Here is a 24,872-nt window from a genome sequence, read left to right as displayed (position 1 = left end):
ATTGATTTTGTTTTTAATGATAATATATGATGAATAAAATTATCAAATCGGCCAAATCGGGTACCAGAAATATTTTGGTGCTCACAAAAATAATCTTAAAATATGTCAATGATAAAATAATGTTTAAAATATTTTAAAATTTAACAAAAATAATCGGACATCAATTATTTCAATTTCTGTTAATGAAAAATACTAAATTGACTTATAAAATAGATGATATGGCATTAAATTCATTTCTCTAGTATTAGCCAATTAGCTTTTTAACTCATCTCTTCTCACCTCACAGCCACACATACAGTCCTCTCCCTTCCCCAAAACTCAACCCTAAGTTTTGAGTGTAAAGGATATTTATTTTTATCGATAGAATAATATATAATTAAAATATATTAGTATCAGTATCAAGGAAATTAAATTATTATCATCACTGTTTTTAACAAGCATACGCTGTATTTTGTGTTTTTATTATTTTTTTTAGGAGGATAACTAATAATAGAGGTCACAGAGAATAAACGTGCAATAAATTAGTTGGTAGTATGTAAATGAATATATAATCATGACGTGAAAGCTGTGAAGATAGAAATTAAAAGGTGAAGAGGTGTGAAATTACACTCATAAAAAGTAATATGTAAGATCATGTAACTATGATGAAGAAACTTGAAATGGAGAGCGACTTTCTAACTTGGGACAGCCTTTGATCTCCAATTTCGGCAATGATTCAGAGATTATAATTCCTTTGCACACAGTCTCTAACATTGGCAAAACATACAACTCGAGTGAGGTTAAGTTGGGGAGTGTAATGACGGTGGAAGCAGCATCACCACTATCAGCACCACTGCTACCTGCTGCAAATATTTCTCTCAATGATTCACAACTGTTTACAATTAATGTCTGCAGGTTTTGAAGTTGGGGCAATAACCCTGCTGTTACCAACGTTTCTATCCCATCGCAATTCCAGATCTCCAAGTGCCTGAGTTGAGAGAAGACGGCATTTGGTTTGACAGGTTGTGTTGTTGTATCAGTAATAGCAACATCTTCTTTACAAATGACTGTTAAGCTATCCAAACCGTGAAGCTCCAAGGATTGAAGGTTGTTGAGATTACTGCAAAAGGAACAATTACCAAATGAACAAAGCACGCTCTTCATTTGTGTGCATGTCCCAATTTCAATGTCCTTCAAAGAAGAAGGAGCATTATTTGACAGAGCATCACATAAGCTTTCCCATCGTCCATTATTATCAATGTTGAGATTGGTAAGATCATTTGGCAGCAAATGAGGGGATTCTTTGCAATCTAATAAACGTACAATTCGCTGGTGGTCACCACTTGGACCAATATCATCATAAGATTCACTAATATCATAGTTATCCTCGATACTAGCCAAATAGAGAAGATATGAATTGGGTACAGAACCTGTGTTGCATATACCTGTCACAAAATTGTTATAGCTTTTGCAGTCATCAAAGCCGACCACAAAATATTCAAGAGTGGTCAGCCCTTGTACATCCTCTATTTCCACATTTAGCAGAGCAGCTTTGAAGAGATTCAGATATTGCAAATTGGTCAGACCACGCAGCACCCTCCCTGATTCCAACCTCAACTTATCATTGAATGATAGATCAAGCCATCTCAAGTTTGTCAGCATTTCCAAGCCTAAAACTATCTCAACCTGAGTGCCTGAAATTACCAACCTTGACAATTTTTGAAGCCTTCCCAATGGAGGCACCTTTGCCAGAGCGTAACATTCATCAAGCAGTAGAGAAACAAGACAAGTCAAGTCCGACAGGGAATCCGGCAGAGAGGTTAAACTGCGATTTTTAGATAGGTCAAGTATTGCTAGAGATTTCATGTGTGTGAAGAAGCATTCTGGGATGCTACTGATGTAATTATTACTCAGAATCAAGGTGGATAACATTGGACACTTGGGTGATACACCCGCTGGGATTTCTTTTATCTCATTTTCATCCAAAGAAACTAACTCCAAATCAGCAGTCCACTCCTGCAGGTGGGGTATTCCTGTCAATTCTTTACCACATCTAACTATCAACCTCTGAGATTCTTTCAATATATGACATGCCATATTTCTTACTGAATTCTGCATATTCGAAACATGAGAGAATAATGAATGGTCTTCAAGTTCATCCAGTATGGTACCGCCTTCGTCAAAAATTTCTTCCAAGCTCCTCCTTCCATTTATGGTTCCACTGTCAACCAGATTCATTATTATTTTGTCATAATTGCCGCAGTCAGAGTATAATGCACAATGCAAGAAACTATATTGCATGGATTTATGTCGTAAGTTATCATAACTCAATTTTAATACTTGAAATACCTCTTCTTCCATCTCTCCCCCCATCTCCCCTTTCTCAAGTTTATTCAACGCATGTCTCCACTGATGAATGCTATCAACGCCTTTCATGGTTCTAGCCATTACACTGATTGCAAGCGGTAAACCATCGCATTCCCATGCAATATTCCCTGCAATCTCCAGTATATTAGGAGGAAAGGTTGCAGGTGTTTTGTGATCTTCAACAAGTCTTGCAAGAAATAACTCCAAAGCTGCACTCTGAGAGAGAGGACGCATTGCTATTACATTACGTGTGGGGCAGTCCATCTGTCGAAGCACATGTTCCAACCGAGTTGTTATAATCAGTTTAGAGCCATTGATTCTACAACGAGGGATTCCCACCTTTTCCAGATCAATGAATTTCCAAACATCATCCAAAATAAGCACCCATTTTCCTTTCTCTGATAATGCAGATGACAAATGTGCAGCTCTTCTTCTCTCATTTCCACCAAGCTTTACACCAATTGCTTCAGCGATGTCTTCTTGAAGCTTTGAAATGGTATAATCACGAGACACGGTGACCCAAATCACGTGGTTGAAGGTTCCTTTCCTTATGATTTGAGTTTCAATATGAGTTGCAAGACATGTTTTACCCACCCCTCCCATTCCATGTATCCCAATCATCAATGCTTTCTCGTCACCAACAAGCTCCCACATCTTCTTAACATTTTCCTCAAAATCTTCACCAACAAATTCATTTGACAATACCACAGGCTTTTCCTTCTTAAGCTCGCTCATTTGTAAAATTAATGGCTGTATTAAATTATGAGATGCTCCCACTTTGTTTCTCAATTGTTGCAGTTCATTCAACCAATCATCAACTTGTGTCTTGCTCTGCTTGCCCTGAGACTTAAGCCACTCTAACTCTCCCTTAATGTCGTTTTCTTCAAGGCTTAGATCATGCAGCAATTCAAGTAACTTTTTAATCTCATCACTTACAAAACCAACGTTGTTGCTTTCGACCACCGCTGCCGAGCCTATTACATAAAGTTCAAATTTCAAACGCACATAAACAAATTTATAAAACATGAACTTCTAATTCAAGGGGAAATTTGTATAAAATTAAAACATAAACAAATGAAAGTCTATTCACCCATATTGAACTTACTTAGAATTACATCATTTATTGATTCTAACTTTTATATTCTACTAAATGTAATTTTTACCAATCAAATTATGGTGAGATTAAGATTAAACCATATCTCTCTATAATTATTGTGCTATGTTTAATTTATCAATAAAAAAGTTTTAATAAAATTTCACCCTAATTATTGATGCGTGAGCCTCTTTTCTATTTTTTCCTAGTGAATTTGTATTCAATTTGTTGTGTTTAATCAAGAATTTATTATCTTTTAGATACTATGGATGCTACTTTGAATCGTGTGAAATTCTATTTATTTTAGGTAGCATTCAGCTGGATTTGATGAAGTGTCCGCAGAAAAAGCGAAGAAGGCGAATGATGCTGTCAACCTTAACCTCTCTGCACTCTAACCTGAATTACTCGAGCTACAGAGATCCAATTGACATGCTTCTAGTGGCATTGGAAAGCTAACTTCTAGAGCTTTCCAACGATGTATAATAGTTTATACTTCTTACCAAGGAACGCTGCCAAGGCTGCGCCTACACAACAACAACACGCAACATTGGTATGAGCAACTCAAGTTAGGCGCAAACTACACTCAAATAAGGCACAACACTCAACACTCCACGCCAAGACACGCTGCCCACCTCAAGTAAGGCGCAGCTCCATGCCAAGTTAGGCGCAAGCTCTCCTTCAATCAAGTGGTCCCTACGTCGTTGCACAAGCCGCGCAAGATCTTTTATTTATTCTGATTAAACTTTAATTTTTATTTTAAAATAGAAAAAGATATTATTTAGTTTTAGAAAATATATTTTTACATTAATTAGGATTAAATATAAAAGGGAAAGAATCAGCCCTTCAGACTCTCCTCTTCTCTTCTCTTCTCTTCTACTTCATCCTAAATTTACAGTTTACAAGAATTCTAGTTTTCACTCTGAACCATGAGCAACTAAACCTCCACTGTTAAGGTTAGGAGCTCTATCTATTGTATGGATTGATTCTGTTGCTTGTTTTTTCTATTTTTATTCATGTATTGATTCATATAATTCAAGAATTATTTTCGTTCTTTATTTTATGAAATTGGGTGGAACGGAAGTATGACCCTCTTTCTAATTGAGTTCTTGTATAACTTGAAAAAGCTCTTTACTTGAACAACAACTTGAAAACATACTCTCCTAAATTCTAATTATCTGGATTTAACGGGATACGTGACATATAATCCTCTTATCTTTGGATAATTAGGATTTTTGCGGCATAATAACTAGAATTAAACTTCACCCTCTAATTAGAATTAATTGACCAAGAAATTGGCGGTTGATGAATTTTAGAAGAGACTAAAAAGGTCTAAGGAATTAGGGTTTAGTCATATACAGTTTTCCAAGAATTAAATTTTGCATGATTAAAATAAATTAATAAGAAAAGTCAATCCGAAAAATAGATAACTCTGAAGTCTTAACTGCATTCTCCATATATTATTCCCAACTTATTTATTGCCTGTCTTCTAATATTCTGAGTTTACTGTTTAATGCTTTTTGAACTCTCAAACACCATTTTTTGTTTGTCTAACTAAGTAAATCACTTAACCATTATTGCTTAGTCTATCAATCCTCGTGGGATCAACCCTCATTCACTTGAGGTACTACTTGGTATGACCCGGTGTACTTACCGATTAATTTGTGGGTTATGAATTCTGCACCAATTATCTTCACTTTCTAAATCTAGATTTATACACACACCATTTCCCTTTATTCTTTATGCTTGAGATTTGAGTATTTAACTGGAACTTTTTTATTCAGAATGATAATTGTTACGTTGGGTAACTGGAGATCCATGGACTAGACCAAGAAGGTTAGCCCAAACGTTTGATGATGGTAGTCTTCGATCTGATTCGTATCAGGGAGTCTCCGTCCGGCTTGTAAATGGATGGGGGGTGGTACCTGCAAAGACACTCTGATGCTTAAGTCAGTGGGGGCCTAGGTAGGTTTAGAGAGGATTGGAACTTAGAGATACCTGAGGGGTGTCAGTGTATTTATAGTGGTGAACCAATAACCACCATTGAAGTAGTTCCACCTTTTAAGGAGGATAACCGTCCCTTTATCTTAGGGAAGTTGAGATATGCCTCCTGGAAGTGGGTTGAGAGATTTTAGGGGCAGTTTATCTGCCAGCTAACCTTCGCTCCCGACTTCCTTAGGATGGAGCTTGTGTCGCCGACCTCTCGTGAAGAGGTTGGTTGCGTGTGAAGGCTAAACCTTATGGATTGGAACTTTTTGGCGTATTCGAACCTGGGCCCTAGTGTTAGGCCAGGGCATGAATAGTGCCCCTACTCGAGTCTGATCTCTTTGCTAATGAGTTGGACTCGAGTATTTGAACTCGGGCTTGTAGCCGACGTGTTGAGGAACCGACGTGATTTTTCAAAACCGACGTGATTCGAATTTCCCAACAGTCGCGTCTAATCAAACGTGGCGTCCATTTAGGGATTGCGTAATTATGTGCGGGGAGCAGTTACATTGGTAACGGCGCGTTTCTTTTAATGATCGCATCGTTTTTACCTCCTTGCCCTTGAGATGTTTATAAATATTTTTTCCCTCTCTTTCTTTGTTTCCTTTCTGAAAACTTCTCTACCTGCTCTCTGTTCAAAAGAAAAGCTTCCTCCTTCTCATGAGCGCTTCTTCCTTCTTGTGAGTGCTTTAGTCGTTACTACGCCGGATTCTCTCTTGCAAACGAAGGTCAGTTCTTTTTCTTCTTCTTTTATTATTGAATGCCCTGTTTTGTTATTTTTAGAGGAGTTTGTAGCGAGTCTGTTGGCGGCTCTGATGGTTCTACTCCTTTGAGGGGCCATTTTTGTCTTTTAAGGATCCTACTTGATTTTTTCTTTTCGTTTTTTGCTCTGTAGGTCTTCGTTGCCTTTTTCCACCACTTTTTAAAGAAAAGATGTCTTCTTTGGAGTCTGAATGGGTAGACGGTACTGTCCTAGGGGAAGAGCCCTTAGTGGATACAGATTATATTACTGACCTACGCACCCACCAAAGGATCTGTAGTGATGAGGCCGATGAGCCTGAGTATGAGTTGGTTGTCCCGGGTCCTGAAGACCGGGTTTGTTTTGGAAAGGCTGCTGAGGCTGACCCTCATTTCTTTTTTATGTATGAGAGTCTCTTTACCTGTTTGAGAGTTTTTCTGCCTTTTTCTGATTTTGAGGTTGATGTTCTGAACCATTGCTCCTTCTTAACTCCATCCCAACTCTTGGGGTTTTCTAAAAATTTATCAACTTGTTAGTCGAGAACTAGATTTTCCAATCTCCTTAAAAATATTTTTCTATCTCTTTCATATGACCAAGCCTTTTAGTGGGCAAAATAATAAGCAACAGTGGATTTTTTTCCGGGCCATTCAAGGTCAGAAAGTTTTCTCCATTTTTGATGAATCTTTTCACGATTTTAAGAACTTTTTTCTTCAAAATCCAAGCTACGGAGGGCCATCACCCCTTTTTTCTGGACCAAAATTCTTCTCCCCGTTTTTTCCTATATTATTTGGAGGCCTTTCCTGTGGAGAAGTATGGCCTAAATGATTTGGATGAGGCTGAAAAGGCTGTTGTGGGGTTCTTCCGAGAAGTTTAGGGAAGAGCCCCTAATCTGGACACAGAAATTCCTGCAGGGTCTCCGGGCTTTGTTCGGACCCAAATAGGTATATTTGTTATTAATCGTAGATAATTCCCAACTTGTTGATCCCGATTTAAAGTTTCCGAGTTGTCTTTTTCGATTTATTGACTAACTCTTTTATTTTTTATTGTTTTAAGAAATGGCTAAGAAGGGATCCAATGAGTCTTATCAGAGGCTAGAAAGAGGTCTAGGGCCCGAGTTGATGCTGCCCGAGCTGCTGGCGTTCTCCCTCCTCCCCCTTCTCCTCCTCCTCGTGACTTGGGGACCTCTTCCCGACCTATAGTGGTATCTTCTGCCTCTTCTCTTCCTCCTCCCTCTTTACCCGCCCGACCTGCTTCTGAACCCGAGAAGAAGAAACGTAAGACTTCAGGGTATGGTTCTTCTTCTGGGGAGCCTGGTTTTGATGGTCCCAAATTTGTTCGAAATCACATCTTCCCTCATACTACCATTAGTTTGGATGATGTTTTCGTTCAAAACCATCTTAACACCATGGTTCAGGGGAGTGTTAGGGCGGCTGGAGTATGCACCAAGCTTCTTGATATTCTGGAAAAGACTCCCCTCAGCTCCTTGGGTTCATCCTAGAAGGTTGAGGAGTTGGAGGGAAGGATTTTTCTTTACCAAGAAGAGGAGAAGAGACTCAAGGAGGAGGTGGAGGAGTTGAAGGAAGAGAAGGCCCGTCTTCAGGAGAGGGAAGAGAAGCTGATGGGCCAGTGTGCTTTGGCAGAGGGCCTCAAGGAGAAGGCGGAGTAAAGTTATATGAGGCTTTTTGGGGAGAACCTAGACCTGAAGAGGGATCTGAGGAAGGGTCGGGAGGCTTATCAGGATCTGGAGGAGTCCATAGCGGATAGCTCGGAGGAGGCGTGGAGGATTTTCAAGGAATAAGTCAGAGTTATTGCTCCTGGCTTGGACCTTTCTCCTCTTGATCCTGATAACATAGTTGTTGATGGGGCGATCGTTTCTCCTCCTCGGCCTGAGACAGATTCTGACTTGAAGACTAGGGGGCAGAGGCTAGTGGAGTCTCCAACTCGTGAGGAGCCGAGTTCTTCAAGGGTTCCTTCTCAAGGTCTCGATGAGACTGTCACGCCTTCTTCTGCTGCCGCTCTGACTTCTTCCCATCCAACCTCTCCTGCTGTTGATCCAGCCTCCCCTGCAGTTGATCCGGCCTCTCTTCCTTCTGGCGATTCCAACTCTTCTACCATTTGACTGTTTTTGGCTATTTTGGGGCCCAGCCTGTGGGCCCCTTTTTTAAACAATTTCATGTTTTGTTTTGTGGTGGTTCTTACTTAACATTTTTTGGCCCTTTGTGGCCGTAAACAAAATATTAAAAATACCTTTTTTTGGATAAGGGTTTTAGGCTATCCGTGTGTGCATGCTTTCTATTTAGGCGGTTTTGGAAAACCTTTTTGATCTTTTTGCTTTTTTGAAAATCTTTTATCTTGGCTTGGTTGTTTTTTGTCTAAGTTATTTTTCTCAAAGACTTGGGTCAGCTTTTGCCTTTGTTTTTTTTTATAGATTTTCTTATCTCTTTTTGGTATTCCTTATACTCAATTTTTCTTTTATTGAGTTTCGTGACTTAGGTTATTTTTGAGATACATTTTATTTCTTCTCGATTTTTTTGACTTGTGAGTTGACTAATTTTCGAGTTCTTTCATGATCTACTTTTATAACCTCTTTACACCGACTTGTACCTCGTCGTTTTATCCTGACGACCATCTAGCTCGATTCATGAGATTTCACGTTTTGTCGAGCTTAAGTCCGCGTGTTTCGTAGAAAGAGTGAAAATAATATAAAAAGGAATTTATAAAGAGATATTGAAAAAAGATCTTTATTTATTTGCAAAGGTACTTTTTGCTACTAAGGGTTTTGACAATTTGTTCCTCCTCAGTCTCCACTTTGATGCCTCGTTAAAAATCTCCCTTCAGGAAAACTCTTTCTTTAGGAAAAAACCATGAAGTTGGAAAAAGAGTACATCAGGGAGTGGGGTTCGCTTTTAACTATAGTACCTTTTTATATTGCAAGCATGCCACGACCTAGGTAACTCAGTGCCGTTCAAGTCAGTCACCTTGTAGTAGCCTTTTCCTAAAACCTCACTAATTTTGTATGGTTCCTTCCAGTTGACAGCAAGCTTTCCATCCCTCGATTTGTTGACTCCAATGTCATTTCTGATTAAGATCAGGTTGTTTGGGGCGAAGCTTCTTCAGATGACTTTCTGATTGTATCTGCTTGTCATCCTTTACTTCAATGTTGCTTCTCTTATCTGGGATTGTTCTCAGATTTCGGGGAGTAGCTCAAGTTCTTCCTTATGCCCTTGTATGTTTTCGACCTCATCGTAGAAGCTCACACTTGGACTTTGCTCGTTGATTTCGACTGGTATCATGACTTCTACGCCATAAGCAAGTCAGAAGGGTGTTTTTCCTGTGGCAGACTGAGGTGTAGTCTTGTAAGCCTAAAGTACTTGTGGGAGTTCTTCAGCCCAGGCTCCCTTTGCATCTTGCAACCTTTTCTTCAACCCTGCCAATATGACTTTGTTGGCTGCCTCAACTTGCCCATTTGCTTGTGGGTGCTCTACCGAGGTGAACTGATGCTTGATATTCATGCTGGCTACTAGGTTTCCGAAGGTTGAGTCGGTGAACTGAGTGCCATTATCAGTGGTGATAGAGTGAGGTACTCCATACCTTGTGATAATGTTTTTGTAGAGAAACTTCCGACTTCTCTGGGCAGTGATGGTGGCCAATGGTTCTGCTTCGATCCACTTCGTGAAGTAGTCTACCCCTTCTATTAGGTATTTTACTTGTCCGGGCGCTTGGGAAAATGGCCCTAACAAGTCCAATCCCCATTTTGCGAAGGGCCATGGAGAGGTTATACTAATGAGCTCCTCGGGGGGAGCGATGTGGAAGTTCGCATGCATTTGGCATGGCTGACACTTCTTCACGAATTCTGTAGAGTCTTTCTGCAAGGTCGGCCAGTAGAACCCATCTCGGAGGACTTTCCTGGCTAAAGACCTAGCTCCGAGGTGGTTCCCGCAGATACCATTGTGGACCTCCTCTAAGACTTCTGCTGTTCTTGAGGTCAGGACGCACTTTAATAGTGGTGTTGATATCCCCCTTTTGTAAAGGATATTTTTTACCAAAGTGTAGCTTTGTGCTTCCCTCCAGATTTTCTTGGTCTCTTTTCTTCTTTGGGTAGGATGTCGAATTTTAGGTACTTGATTAAAGGGTTCATCCACCCAAGGTCTAATCCAGAGATCTCAAAGATGTCTTGTTTGGCCTCTGTTTTTGCCATAGAGGGTTCTTGGAGAGTCTCTTGGATCAGGCTTATGTTGTTCCCTCCTGGCTTGGTACTTGCTAACTTGGAGAGGGTGTCTGCTCTGCTGTTGAGGTCCCGAGTTATGTGCTTGACCTCGATTTCTACAAAGCGCCTGAGATACTCCAAGGTTTTGTCCAAGTATCTCTTCATATTGGGGTCTTTAGCCTGGTACTCTCCATTTATTTGGGAGGTCACCACCTGAGAGTCGCTGAATACCGGTACTTTTGTTGCACCGACTTCTTCTGCCAGCTTTAATCCCGCAATCAAGGCTTTATATTCTGCCTGATTGTTGGAAGCTGAGAATTCAAATTTGAGGGAGACTTCTATTTACGTTCCCCCTTTGTTGACAAGTATTATGCCTGCACCGCTTCCTATTTTGTTTGAGGATCCGTCTACATATAGCTCCCATGTATCAGATTCTTCTTCTGGATCCCCTGCATATTTTGCTACGAAGTCGGTGAGGCATTAGGCTTTGATGGCCGTCCAAGTTTCGTACTTTAGGTCGAACTCGGAGAGCTCTATTGCCCATTGAACCATTCTGCCCGCAACATCCATCTTCTGGAGGATTTGCTTCATGGGCTGTTTATTCGCACCCTTACTGTGTGGGCTTGAAAGTAAGGTCGTAGCCTTCGTGAGGCTACCACTAAGGAGTATGCAAACTTCTCTAGTTTTTGATACCTCAGTTCAGGGCCTTGTAGAACTTTGCTAGTGAAGTATACAGGATGCTGCCCGATCTCGTCTTTCCGTATTAGAGCCGACGCTACAGCTTTGTCTGCTATGGACAAATACATGACGAATTCTTCTTCGATTGCAGGTCAGGTCAAAATTGGAGGTTAGCTTAGAAACCTTTTAAACTCCTGGAATGCTTCTTTGCACTCAGGAGTCCATTCGAATTGGCATCCTTTCCTTAGTAGAGAGAAGAGTGGTAGGGATTTTAGTGCTGATTCTGCCAAGAACCTGGAGAGACCAGCAAGTCGGCCATTCAACTGTTGGACCTCCCTTAGGCAAGTCGGGCTCTTCATTTCTAGGATTACTTTACACTTGTCGGGGTTTGCTTCAATCCCCCTTTGTGTCAGCATAAATCCCAGAAATTTTCCAGCCTCTACCGCGAAGGTGCACTTTGCGGGATTCAACCTCATCCCATGCATCCTTATGGTGTTGAAGACTTGCAAGAGATCTGTCAAGAGGTCGATCTCCTCCTTGGTTTTTACTACCATGTCGTCCACGTAGACTTTCATTAAATTCCTAAGGTGAAGAGCAAACACCTTATTCATCAGCCTTTGGTATGTGGCTACAGCATTTTTTAGTCCAAAAGGCATGACCACGTAGCAATAGTTTGCTCTAGGCATGATGAAGGATGTTTTTCTTGATCCGGCTTGTACATCGGGATTTGATTATATCCGGAGTAGGCATCCATAAACGACAAGTATTGGTACCCTGAGCTAGAATCTACTAGGGTATCAATACTGGAAAGTGGGTATGGGTCTTTAGAATATGCCTTGTTCAGGTCAGTGTAGTCGACGCACATCTTCCACTTGCCGTTTTGCTTTTTGACCAGCACTACGTTTGCCAGCCATGCCGGATATTTGACCACTTTGATGAAGCCGGCTTCCAAGAGGGCTTGTACTTGCTCTTCCACCACTTGAGCCCATTCCGACCCGAGCTTCCGTCTTCGTTGCTAGACAGGTTGCAATCTAGGGTATACCGAGAGCTTGTGTGACATGAGTTCGGGATCTATCCCTGGCATGTCGGAAGCTTTCCAGGCGAAGAGGTTGGAATTGTCTTGTAGGAGCTTTATCAGCTTTTGCTTCAGGTCTTCTCTTAAGCTGGCCCCTATATTGGTGTTTTTTCCTTCCTCTTTTCCAACCTGGACCTCTTCAGTTTTTTTCCCTGGTTGTGGCCACAACTCTTCTTTACCTCTAACTCCACCGAACTCTATGGTGTGGACTTCCTTGCCAGCTTCTGATCTCCCCTGATGGTTGCTATTCCCTCTGGCGCCAGAAAATTCATGCATAGGTGGGGAGTAGACACCACTGCTCCGAGCCGATTTAGGGTGGTCCTGCCTATTAAAGCGTTATAGGCGGATCCCACATCGACGACTATGAAGTCAATGCTCAGAGTTTTGGATTTCAACCCCTTTTCCAAAGGTCGTGTGTAGGGGTATAAATCCTAGTGACTTTATTGGGGTGTCTCCCAGCCCGTACAGAGTATCGAGGAAAGCTCTTAATTCCTTTTCGTCCAATCCCAACTTGTCAAATGCTGGTTTGAACAGGATGTCGGCTGAGCTTCCCTGATCCACCAGGGTTCTGTGGAGATGGACATTGGCGAGTACCATGGTTATCACTACTAGGTCATCGTGTCCATGGATAATGCCTTACCCATCTTCTTTAGTAAAAGAGATGTCAGGGAGGTCGGGAGCTTCACCCCCGACTTGGTAGACCTCTTTTAGATGTCTTTTATGAGATGATTTAGTGAGGCCGCCTCCACCGAATCCCCCCGAGATCATATGTATATGTCTTTCTGAGGTCTGTGGTGTTGGATCTCTTCGGTCCTTGTTGTCTCGCTTCCTCTTGCCGTGGTGATCCGACCTTTCAATGAGATATCTGTTCAGCTGACCTTCTCTGGCCAGCTTTTCTATCACGTTTTTTAGGTCATAACACTCATTGGTGGAGTGACCATATATCTTATGGTACTCGCAGTAGTCGACCCGACTTTCCCCCTTCTTATTTTTAATAGGTCTGGGGGGAGGTAGCCTTTCAGTATGACAAATTTTCCTGTATACATCAACCAGGGAAACTCGGAGAGGAGTATAAGAGTGATACCTCCTAGGCCTTTCTGGGCCGACCTCTTCCTTCTTCTTGGGCTCCCTTTCTTTTTCTTTTGATGAGTGAGGGGCCCTGGGTCACCAGCCTGGTTCTTGGAGCCTGGCGTTTTCCTCCATATTGATGTACTTCTCCGTTTTTTTCTGTACATCACTTAAAGAGGTCGGGTACCTTTTCGATATGGACTGGGAGAAGGGACCTTCTCAGAGTCTATTTACTAGGTCCATAATCAATGCCTCTGTGGGCAGGTCTTGAATTTCCAAACACGCTTTGTTGAACCTTTTCATGTAGTCTCTTAGAGGTTCTCCGACCTCTTGCTTAACAACCAAGAGGCTCGGTGTGTGCTTTACCTTGTCCCTTTGGATGGAGAAGTGCATGAAGAACTTTCGGGATAAGTCGTCGAAGCTTGTGACCGACCTCGAGGGAAGGCTATCAAACCGCTTCATCGCTGCCTTGGTGAGAGTTGTTGGGAAAGCCTTGCAGCGAGTAGCATCAGATGCGTCGAACAAGTACATCCGACTTTTGAAATTGCTCAAGTGATGCTTCGGGTCTGTAGTTCCGTCATCGAGGTCCATGTCGGGGCTTTTGAAGTTCCTTGGAACTTTTGCCCTCATTATCTCCTCACTGAACGGATTTGTTCCCCCCAGGGGAGAATCTTCTCGGTCACTACGAGACCTCCGTCCTTTGAGGGCAGATTCCAACTTTAGGAGCTTTTCTTCAAGCTCCTTTCGTCGCTCTATCTCGCTCCTCAAGTTCCTCTCTGCCTCTCGTTGTCGCTCCAGCTCTTGTTCCAGCTACTCCAGGCGCCCTTGGTGGTCGTGGAACAATCCCATGAAATCAGTTGCATGGGGCTATCCATCCTTTCCTGACTCGCGCCCTTCAAAAGAGTTTGCCTTCGCGTCTTTCAACCCAAAGGTCCCTTCTCCATGCTGATTGTTCACCCCTTGATGGGTGGCTATATCCGCGTCGTTGTTCCTCATGTTTAGATTCTCTTATTCGGAATCAGACGCATTGTGGCCATCTTCGGGTGAATTGTCCGCCATCGTTAGTTTATCTCTCGGGTCCCCAGCAATGGCGCCGATGTTATGTTGGGTAATCGGAGATTCGTGGACTAGACCAAGAAGGTTGGCCCAAATGTTTGATGATGGTAGTCTCTGATCTGATTCGTATCAGGAAGTCTCCGTCCGGCTTGCGTGCGTGTGAATGAATGGAGGGTGGTACCTGCAAAGACACTCCGATACTTAAGTCAGTGGGGGCCTAGGCAGGTTTAGAGAGTATTGGAACTTAGAGATACCTGAAGGGTGTCAGTGTATTTATAGTGGTGAACCAATAACCACCATTGAAGTAGTTCTACCTTTTAAGGAGGATAACCGTCCCTTTGTCTTAGGAGAGTTGAGATATGGCTCCTGGAAGTGGGTTGAGAGATTTTAGGGACAGTTACTTATTTGGAGTTTGTGTCGAATCCGACCTCTCGTGAAGAGGTCGGTTGCGTGTGAAGGCTAAACCTTATGGATTGGGCCTTTTTGGCGTATTCGAACCTGAGGCTTAGTGTTGGGTCAGGGCATGAACAATAACCATAGCTAGAATTTAACACACACACACACACATATATATATATATATATGGTAAACTACTAAAATCACATCTGAATTCCTTTGAATATTTACAAAAATAACTCTCATTTTTTATTATGACAAAAATATTCTCAAATTATTTTAAACACGATAAAAATAATCAAAAAAATATTTTTTTTATAAATAGTAAGTAACTTTTGTATTTGACAAATTATTTATGCATTTGATTAATGTTTTTTAAGAAATATTTGGATAATTATTTAAAAAATATATGAAAAAATAGATAAAAATTTGATCCCTAGAATTCTTTTCATTTTTTAAAAGAATAATTTGCCATTGATAAAAAGAATTAAAAATAACCTATTTAGCATAAAATCATTAATTTTTAAGAATAAAATTGTCCGATCTTTTTAATCGTATTTATAAAAAAAATCAAATCAAAATTCAATTTCTATAACACTTTTTAAAAATACATATTTATCAAAATTGAATATTTTTTTGTAGCATTTCAAAATATTACAAAGACATTTTCATAGTTGTCAAAAATGAGGTTATTTTTGTCAGCATCTCAAAAAATTAGTCGTTCATCGTACACACTTTTGAGATCTAGAAAAAGAAGTGATATAATTTATTAGATTACTCAAACTATGGTGGAAGAAACAGAAATCTGGTTATCCAACTCAATGATGAATTGATAGGAGCAAAAGGGGTGCTTACCTCCCGGCAAGTAGTTGATGTGTTCAGTATTGACATTAACTGGATGCTGCATTAAACCTCCAGGAAAGGCATCAACCATTTCATGATCTTCATGTTCAGCAGCACCTTAATCAGTACAAACATGAGGCAGGAAATTGAAAGATCCAGTCAAGACTTTTATACTCCAACACAGTAGTTGGGTAGAAACAAATTTTGTAACAACTAACTTATGATCTACCTATCCGCTTAAATCCATGATGAATCAACTTAAGTTACTGTATGTATTACCTTCCATTGGATTTGCAGTTTCTTGTGGTTGTGGATGATTATCATGAGGTGAAGCAGAGCATGCAGATATACCTTTTCCTGGGATTCGATCCACATGAGCTTTAATTCGAGAAGCACCACCACTAAACTGTCGTCCACAGCGGTTGCACTTCCACGTACCGTCTGCCTCTTTTGTAACTTGATTCCAGTAATGTTCTTCCTTCGGTCTACCCATAACTACTCTTGCGTTCTTCTAATTCAACCAACAAAGTAAGATAGATTGATAAGTTACAAGTTAGTTATATCTACAGCTAAGTATATTCACGCCAAGAAGGTGGTTGACTTATAAAATGACAAAGACCAAGACTTGCAAAGGAGACTACACTTATTCAATTGAGCTATTATATTATGAATGAATTCTTTTTACTTTAAAATCAAATTAATGTTTCAAGCTATTATTACAAATTAAAATTAGGTGAAAATTCAGGTGGAGTCGACTTCACGTGAAGTTGATACTTCAGAGCCGTTAAATGAAAATTTAGTCAAATCAATCAAATCATCTAACGGCTCTCAGGTATCAACTTCACGTGAACTCGACTGCACCTGAGTTTCCACCTTAAAATTAAGAAAGGTAAAAGTAATTATCTAGCTACAATTTAATAGTTCTAATAAAAAAAATTAAAATACATTTACCTATTTTTTTTACTTATTATAAATACTATTCACAGTGATTTTAAAAACTACTAAATAGATAAAAAATGTTTGTACATAAAATTACGAACTCAAAAATTACAAACTAGTATGTGTGTGTATACATGTAAAAGTTCATAATGTGACTATATTTTGACATTCTGTAATTTGTAGTTATTAATTAGTCATCAATCGTATTTTTAATAGTATAAGATTTCATTTAACAGTGAAAAATTATTCATTTTTTTTGTCGACTAAGTGCTGTCTAGATTTTAATAAAAATGCTAATTGTGGAGTCCTAGAGTTTCTCTGATTCTATTATTATGATAAAGTGTCGCCTCCTACTCGTAATTCAGTCAAATGGAAAATTAGTGAATTTCTCTTTCTCCTTTTACTGTGACTAGAATCTGCTCCTAATAATATATAATTCATCGTATAGAAGAATTTTCGTATGTCAAGAGGCTCGTATGTATATGAAAATTAATTACCTTATAAAATAATGAAATAACTAAGTTCTCTTGGAACAAAAGGTGTAATAATTAATGGCTTTCATGGTTCTACCCTATATATGCAAGAAGTAATAGCCACTTAACCATAGCCATATCAATAGATCATATACACGTTGGATTTATATTTTCCGGAACATTTTAAACGTCCTACCCAGTTAGCTTGTTAGTTAGATAAAATCATTAATCAATAAATAAGATGGATATATAAGCCAATATAATGCGTTTCTTTTTATTCGATAAACATTACATACAAAAGCTTACATCAATTTCTATTTGAAATTGCTGAAACACTGAAATAATACATCATTGAAAATAAGAGACCAAATTTATTCATTAATGTATTGAAAACTTTAACAAGTGGCTTAATTAGTTTCTCGTCGGAGCTTAATTATTGTGCGGTGGCGAGCATCTACGCGTGTAGGGGTCCTTGCATGGGGCTCAAGAATTTGGTTATGGGATTTAGGGTGGTGTATTAGCTGGGAATGGGTGTATTTACGCATGGATAGAGGTGTCAAGTAGAAGGGCATCACGTGGAGGGCGTGTTGGACATGTGGCAGTATTCTAGCCAATACGTGGAGAGCGTGTTAGACACGTGACAACATATTAGCCAACACGTGGAGGACATATTAAAACACATGGAGAGCGTATTGAATAATTTCTACAATACTATAATACAGTTCAAATATCAATATTCAACCAAAATAACGTCTCTATTTTCATATTAAAAATAATTTCTGTCGAGCTAAGAGTTGGAAAAGTAGATAATGTCCCTAAGGCTATGTTTGGTTGGAAGGAAAGAAATAAAGAGGAAAAAAATAGAGAGGAAAGAAAGAAAAGGAAAGAAATTGAGTGAATTTTTATTTTTTTTAGATGTGTTTGGATGAAAGAAAAATAAGAAGGAAAGAAATAATATAAAAAAATAATTTTACCCTTATATTATAAAATATATTGAAAAAAGTAAAGGGGTAATATTGAAAGTAGAGAGAGAGAATTAATTTTCTCTCCATTGTTGAAAGGAAAAAAAAAAAGGTAGACTCCACCAATATTTTTCCATCCATTTTTCTTCTTCTCCTATTTCTCTCCTCAACCAAACAAAAAAAAATAAATATTTTCCTTCTAATTTCTTTCCCTTCTTTTTCCTTCCTCCCATTTTCACTTCAAACAAACACACCATAAGAAACTATAGGGATAGCCACATGCGTCATTCTCAAATTAAATTATTAAGTGGCAAATTGACTTGACTAAAGCGATACTTTAGTAGTTTAGTTAATTTATTTACCTTTTAACATAAATTGACTTGACTAAAGGAATATTAATCGAGTGATCATAATAACTAATAGAATATTGTAAAATTATTTTTACTCTTTTTCTTTTTAAGTTTACGGTTTAAAATAAAAATAATTTAAAGAATTGACAAAAAAAAATTAATTTCTTAGTTTAACTCTTGTCCTTATTAGTTATTTAGGAACGAATAGAGGAAATTATTACTTCCGTCCAAATGAAATTTTAATCCTAAATTGTTAGATAAAATCATTAATTAATAAGGATATTTGATTTGTCCTGTATGTGTTGATGGCTTGCGATTGAATGATATTATTTGAAGAATTTTCTTAGCTGCTTCTTATGTCATTTTTCTATCTGTGGAATTTGAGCATCTTACCAAAAACATGTCAATTTCTAAATAATTTTATAGATATTGCTACTGTTGCCGACAACAAATTCTTATATACTAATCACAAATTTTTTTCCACTCCATAATTGAAGTTTCTTTTCCTAGTGATGATGATTGAATGGTTGTGATTCTTCTCCATATTTTCATACTTTATAATAATGGTTATTCCTTATATACTAATGATTGTAATGTTCAATGAAATTAACTTTTTTTACGTACTTTTTTAAATCTTATTTTATATTTATACCTTGTAGAATTTGAAGGTATGATTATGGGTATCAACATATCTTAGGGCAAACGGTCAATTTTGATTATAAAAATATCAGGACTATTAAACCATAGTGATTATTATTATGATACTTAATGTGTTTATTTATATTTTATTTATTATTTTATTATAAAACGGTTTTTCGGTTCAATAATGGTCGAATCAGTTGAACCTATGAATCAGTAAAACAATAACTAAAACGGTTTAATGACTGATTCAATTTTCAGAACTTTGGAGAGACTATGTCATTTGAACTAATAATATACTTATCGCAAATTGAATTAATTTGATTCGGGTCTAAATATATAATTGAATGTCACATAGTTAATAATTGTTATTTGTGTAATTACAATAAAAACTATTTGTATAAATTATTTAATATTTTTTTTTTGTGTATAACAATAACATAGTATTACAATTTTTTTAAATACGAATACATAATAATTTTTTTACATATAAATAAAATCCACTAATATGGAATAAAAAAATTATTTCGGCAATTAAAAATAGAGAATAAAATTATTTTATTCTATATAATGAATTTTATGTGGGAGAAATTTTTTAAAGTAAAAATAATAATTATTAATATCAATGAATATATATTCACTATAAAATAACATAGTTGATACATATATTAAATCATAAATATATATTAATTTATTTATAAATAAATTATATATAAATACAATAAAATTGATTATGTATATGATTCAAGGCGTAGCCCGGCTTTACACTAGTGAATATTATAAGAAAGTCTAAAGTTTGTTTCGGAAAGTTTTTTTCCATAAGTATTTCCTTTTCTCCCTTTTATTGTTATATATCTGTTATTTATTTTTTTTTAATGAACGCAATTATTATATAGACCAATGAAAAGTTTACTTTGTTATCTCTTTCGCCTTTACTTGACTGAAACTTAATTAAGATTCACTACTAGAAACATTCACATCCGCCACGCGCCACGAGAAGTTACCTACGAGTACGTAATGTATCAGTAGCAAGTAGGGCAAATAAAAGTAATCAGTTCTCTTATACAGTAGTTATACTCATGGTCTTGACTTTTATAATTTGTGAAGTCATAAAAAGTCATGTATGAGATAACTATGCTTTGAAAAAAATTCCTGATAAAATAAATTTGTAAATTAGGATTTAATTTTTCAGAATATTAAATAAATTAACCTCTAATATTTTTTTAAAATGATAAAATTCTTAGTTTTTCTTAAAAATATATAATATGTCGTTGATATTTAAATTTGTCTATTTTGATACATTTAACTTAGAGCAATGCTAGGGGTCAGCAATCTTTGTGATTGTTAGCCATCAACTAGCCATCAATGATGATTTGATGGTGTGAGATTGGTGTGAGATTTCATCCAATGACTCATCTTTCTCTGTTAGTTATATGCTGGCCAAAATTCAATAAAACTGCTGGTCCTAGACTTTTCCTTTAACTTATCTAGATACATACTGGTATGTTTATATTGATTTAGTACAAAAAAAACTAAAAAGGAAATTTGCCTTAACAGCTTTGTTAGTAGTTCAAATTAAAAGAAAATATGTATAAAAAACAAAAAAAAAGGTAAGACGAAGATCAGAGACAAAATCTTAAAAGAAAAATATTACAGAACGAAGATTTTGAATAATATAGCAGGTGGTGGCAACTCACTGGCGTGCTACTTTTAAAATTTCTCAACGCATGATTTTTCACCGAAATATGCGTTGAGAGTGTCAAACTTTGTGCTTCAATTTGAGTTGACAGGGCAACTTGTTTTCGAATAAAAATTACAGATAAATTAATATAAAAAATATTATTTATCTTTTAAATTTTTAGTCTTTAGTCAATTTTTTATATAAATAATATTATTTAATTAAAGAGGATGTACTAAAAATTTTAATAAGTTAAAGATATATATAACAAGAAAACAAAACAAAAATTTCTTTCACATGAAGGCATTACGGAAAAAGAACCCAAAAGAAAGAGATGCGTAAGAAGTATCCGATGATGATGAGACTTGAAATGGAGAGAGATTTTCTAACTTGGGACACCGACGGATCTCCAATTTCGGCAAAGATGTAGAGATTATAATTCCTTTGCACACAGTCTCTAACATTGGCAAGTCAGACAAGTAGAGTGAGGTTAAGTTGGGGAGTGTAATGGTGGAAGCAGCATCATCACTATCAGCACCACTGCTACTCGCTGCAAATATTTCTCTCAATGATCCACAACACTCTACAGTTAATGTCTGCAGGTTTCGAAGTTGGGGCAATAATCCTACTGTTACCAACGTTTCTATCGCATTGCAAAACGAGACCTTTAAGTGCCTGAGATGAGAGAAGATGACATTTGGTTCAAGAGGCCGTGTTGTTGAATCAGTAAGAGAAACATCTTTGCAAATGGCTGTTAAGCTCTCCAAATCAACAAGTGTCAAGGACTGAAGGCTGTTGAGATTACTGCAAAAGGAACATTTACCAAATAAACAAAACAGGCTCTTCATTTGTTTGCAACTCATAATCTCAATGTTCTTCAAACGAGGAGGAGTAACATTTGACAGAGCATCACATAAGCTTTTCCAATGCGCATTACAATCAAAGTGGAGCTTGGTAAGATTTTCTGGCAGCAAATGAGGGGATTCTTCGCAATCTAATAAATGTACAATTTGGTAGTCGTCACCACTTGGATCAATATCATCATGAACGTCAAAAATCCATTCAGAGTCAACGATACTACCCAAATAGAGAAGATAACGTTTGGGTGCAGAACCTCCGTTCCATATACTTTCCACATAATTGTGATAGCTTTTGCAGTCATGAAAGCCGGCCGCAAAACATTCAAGTGTGGTCATCCCTTTCACAACCTCTGATTCCACATTTAACATAGACTCGAAGAGATCCAGATATTGCAAATTTGTAAGACCATGTAGCACCCACCCTGATTCCAACCTCAACTTTGAATTGTGAGATAGATCAAGCCATCTCAAGTTTGGTAGCGTTTCCAAGCCTAGAACCACCTCAACTGAAGTGTGTGAAATTACCAACGTTGACAATTTTTGAAGCCTTCCCAATGGAGGCACATTTGCCAAAGCTTCACATCGATGGAGCATTAGAGAAACAAGACAAGTCAAGCCAGACAGGGAATCCGGCAGAGAGGTTAAACTGTCATTTCCAGATAGGTCAAGTATTGCTAGAGATTTCATGTGTGTGAAAAAGCATTCTGGAATGCTGTTGATGTCATTGTTACTGAGAATCAAGGTGGATAACATTGGACAATTGGGTGATATTCCCGCTGGGATTTCTTCTATCCAGTTTGCATCCAAAGAAACTATGTCCAAATCAGCAGTCCATTCCTGCATGTGAGGTATTCCTGTCCATCTTTGATCAAATCTCACTATGCACCTCTGAGATTCTTTAAGTATATGACATGCCATATTTCTCATTGAATTCTGCATCCTCAGATAACCAAATTCAGACAATAACATCGAATGTTCTTTAAGTTCATTCAATATGGTACAGCCTTCATCAAAAATTTCTTCCAAGCTCCTCCTTCCATTTATGACTCCACTGTCAACCAGCATCATTATCATTCTATAACCTCGCCGAATTTTAGAGTATAATGCGCAATGCAAGAAACTATTTTGCATGGATTTATGTGTTAAGTTATCATAGCTCAGTTTTAACACTTGAAATACCTCTTCTTCCATCTCTCCCACCATCTCCTGTCCCTCAAGTTTATTCAACGCATGTTTCCACTGATGAATGTCATCAATCCCTTTCATGGTTCTAGCCATTACACTGATTGCAAGTGGTAAGCCATCGCATTTCCATGCAATAGATTTTGCAATCTTTAATATATTAGGAGGAATGGTTGCAAATGTTTTGTGATCTTCACCAAGTCTTAAAAGAAATAACTCCAACACTTCATTCACATAATAATAATTAGAGAGAGGACACATTTCTATTATATTAAATGTGCGGCAATCCATCTGTTTAAGCACATGTTTCAATCGACTTGTTAGAATCAATTTAGAGCCATTGATTCTACAACGAGAGATTCCCAGCTTTTCCAGATCAATAAATTTCCAAACATTATCCAAAATAAGCACCCATTTTCCTTTTTCTGATAATGCGGATGACAAATGAGCTGCTCTTGTTCTCTCATCATCATCTCCATTAAGCTTTGCACCAATTCTTCTGGCGATGACTTCTTGAAGCTTCAAAATGCTATAATTGCGGGACACGGTGACCCAAATGACGTGGTTGAAGGTTCCTTTCCTTTTGATTTGAGTTTCCAAATGAGTTGCAAGACATGTTTTACCCACCCCTCCCATTCCATGTATTCCAATCATCAACACTTTCTCGTCTCCAACAAGCTCCCACATCTTCTTAACATTTGTCATAAAAAAGCCACCAACAAATTCATTTGACAACACCACAGGCTTTAGCTTCTTATGCTCGCTCACTTGTTCAGTTAATTGCTGTATTTGAAGTCTAAGATAGTGTGCGTAGTTTTCATTAAAATTATGAGCTATTCCTATCACAAAATTCAAGCAATCACCAACTTTGTTTCTCAATTCTTGCACTTTATTCAACCAATTTTCAACTTGTTCTTTACTCTGCTTGCCCTGAGACTTGAGCCAATCTAAGTCCCCCTTAATGTCCTCTTCTTCAAGGGTTAGATCATGCACCAATTCATTTAACTTTATAATGTAATCACTTATTAGATACACACACACACACATTAGATATCTCAAAAGATATTATATAATTTCCTTCATTAGATTTCTCAAATTTTGGTGGAAGAAACAGAAATCTGGTTATCCAACGCAATGATGAATTGATGGGAGCAAGGGGTGCTTACCTCCCGGAAAGTTGATGGGTTCACTAATAATACTTCCAAAAATGGAGGCATCAACCATTTCATGATCATGATCTTCAGCAGCCACTTAATCAGTACAAACATGAGGCAGCAAAAGATTCAGTCAAGACTTTTACAGTTTTACACTTCAACACAAGTTGGGTATAAAGCAATCAAAGCAATGACAGATGGATATACAACTATTTATAGATCAGATATAATCATTAACGTTTCCCCTCTATTTAATTTAAAATTTGGGAACAACTAATTTATGATATGGCATCTTCAATTCACCTAGAATTCAGAGTCATACACATCCAAAAACAAAAAGGGCTCGTGCGTGTACGAAACATATATAATTATTGATTTACTTCTATCTATCCGCTTGAATTCATGATGAATCAACTTAAGTTTTGAGCACAAATGAATTCATGAAACTATCACAGTATTACCTTCCATTGGATTTGCAGTTTGTTGTGGCTGTGGTTGTGGAAGATTATGATGAGGTGAAGCAGAGCATATAGAGATACCTTTCCCGGAGATCCGATCCACATGAGCTTTAATTCGAGAAGCACCACCACTAAACTGTCGTCCACAGCGGTTGCACTTCCACGTACCGTCTGCCTCTTTTGTAACTTGATTCCAGTAATGTTCTTCCTTCGGTCTACCCATAACTACTCTTGCGTTTTTCTTATTCAACCAACCCTGTTTAACTCTCTAAGAACAACAAAGTAATCAAGATTGATAAGTGACAAGTTACGTTATTCACGCCAACAAGGTGGCCCTACATCAGATGGAAAAAAGGGAATTCACCGACAACATTATTATCTGACATTGACTAACACCAAGACTTGCAAAGAAGACTACTTCTTCAATTGAGCTATTATATTATGAATTCTTTTTACTTTAATATCAAATTAATGTTTCAAGCTGTTACTACAAAGTAAAATTCAGAAGGATAAAGTTAATCATTTAGCTACAATTTAATAAACAATTGACAATTTTAATATCAAATTTAAAATATATTCATTTATTTTTTTATTTATTATATATATTATTTATAATTTCATAATTGATTTGAGTTACTAGAGAAACAAAAAATTATTACGCATTATATATATATAAAATAAATTCATAAGCAT

At 37.6% G+C, this 24,872-nt stretch overlaps 2 protein-coding genes across 2 annotated transcripts; both read right to left on the bottom strand.

Annotated features, from left to right (window-relative positions):
- Nucleotides 1-210: 210 nt before the first annotated feature.
- Nucleotides 211-16,091, bottom strand: LOC107486500 (probable disease resistance protein At4g27220). Its single transcript, XM_021141241.2, has 3 exons — nucleotides 15,764-16,091; nucleotides 15,497-15,601; nucleotides 211-3,320 (listed from the first exon to the last, which is right to left on the bottom strand). The coding sequence occupies exons 1-3, from the start codon at nucleotides 15,975-15,977 to the stop codon at nucleotides 640-642; spliced, it is 3,000 nt and encodes a 999-aa protein (XP_020996900.2). The 5' UTR covers nucleotides 15,978-16,091; the 3' UTR covers nucleotides 211-639.
- A 4,727-nt stretch (nucleotides 16,092-20,818) lies between these two features.
- On the bottom strand, nucleotides 20,819-24,620 carry LOC127746716 (putative disease resistance protein At4g10780). Its single transcript, XM_052260734.1, has 2 exons — nucleotides 24,183-24,620; nucleotides 20,819-23,817 (listed from the first exon to the last, which is right to left on the bottom strand). Exon 2 carries the CDS (start codon nucleotides 23,612-23,614, stop codon nucleotides 20,819-20,821), a length of 2,796 nt encoding a protein of 931 aa, XP_052116694.1. The 5' UTR covers nucleotides 23,615-23,817; nucleotides 24,183-24,620.
- Between the last annotated feature and the right edge of the window lie 252 nt (nucleotides 24,621-24,872).

Source organism: Arachis duranensis, chromosome 4 (assembly GCF_000817695.3).
Source record: "Arachis duranensis cultivar V14167 chromosome 4, aradu.V14167.gnm2.J7QH, whole genome shotgun sequence".
NCBI classification, from domain to species: domain Eukaryota; kingdom Viridiplantae; phylum Streptophyta; class Magnoliopsida; order Fabales; family Fabaceae; genus Arachis; species Arachis duranensis.
This window is presented reverse-complemented; position numbering and strand designations above follow the sequence as displayed.

Bases quoted from the DNA above. Each gene is read 5' to 3' on its own strand.
- LOC107486500 (XM_021141241.2), bottom strand. From the start codon at position 15,977: ATGGGTAGACCGAAGGAAGAACATTACTGGAATCAAGTTACAAAAGAG. The intron at 15,602-15,763 runs GTAATACATACA...GTACTGATTAAG, and splicing joins AACTGCAAATCCAATGGAAG to GTGCTGCTGAACATGAAGAT. The intron at 3,321-15,496 runs GTAAGCACCCCT...TTTATGTAATAG, and splicing joins CATCAACTACTTGCCGGGAG to GCTCGGCAGCGGTGGTCGAA.
- LOC127746716 (XM_052260734.1), bottom strand. From the start codon at position 23,614: ATGTGTGTGTGTGTGTATCTAATAAGTGATTACATTATAAAGTTAAAT.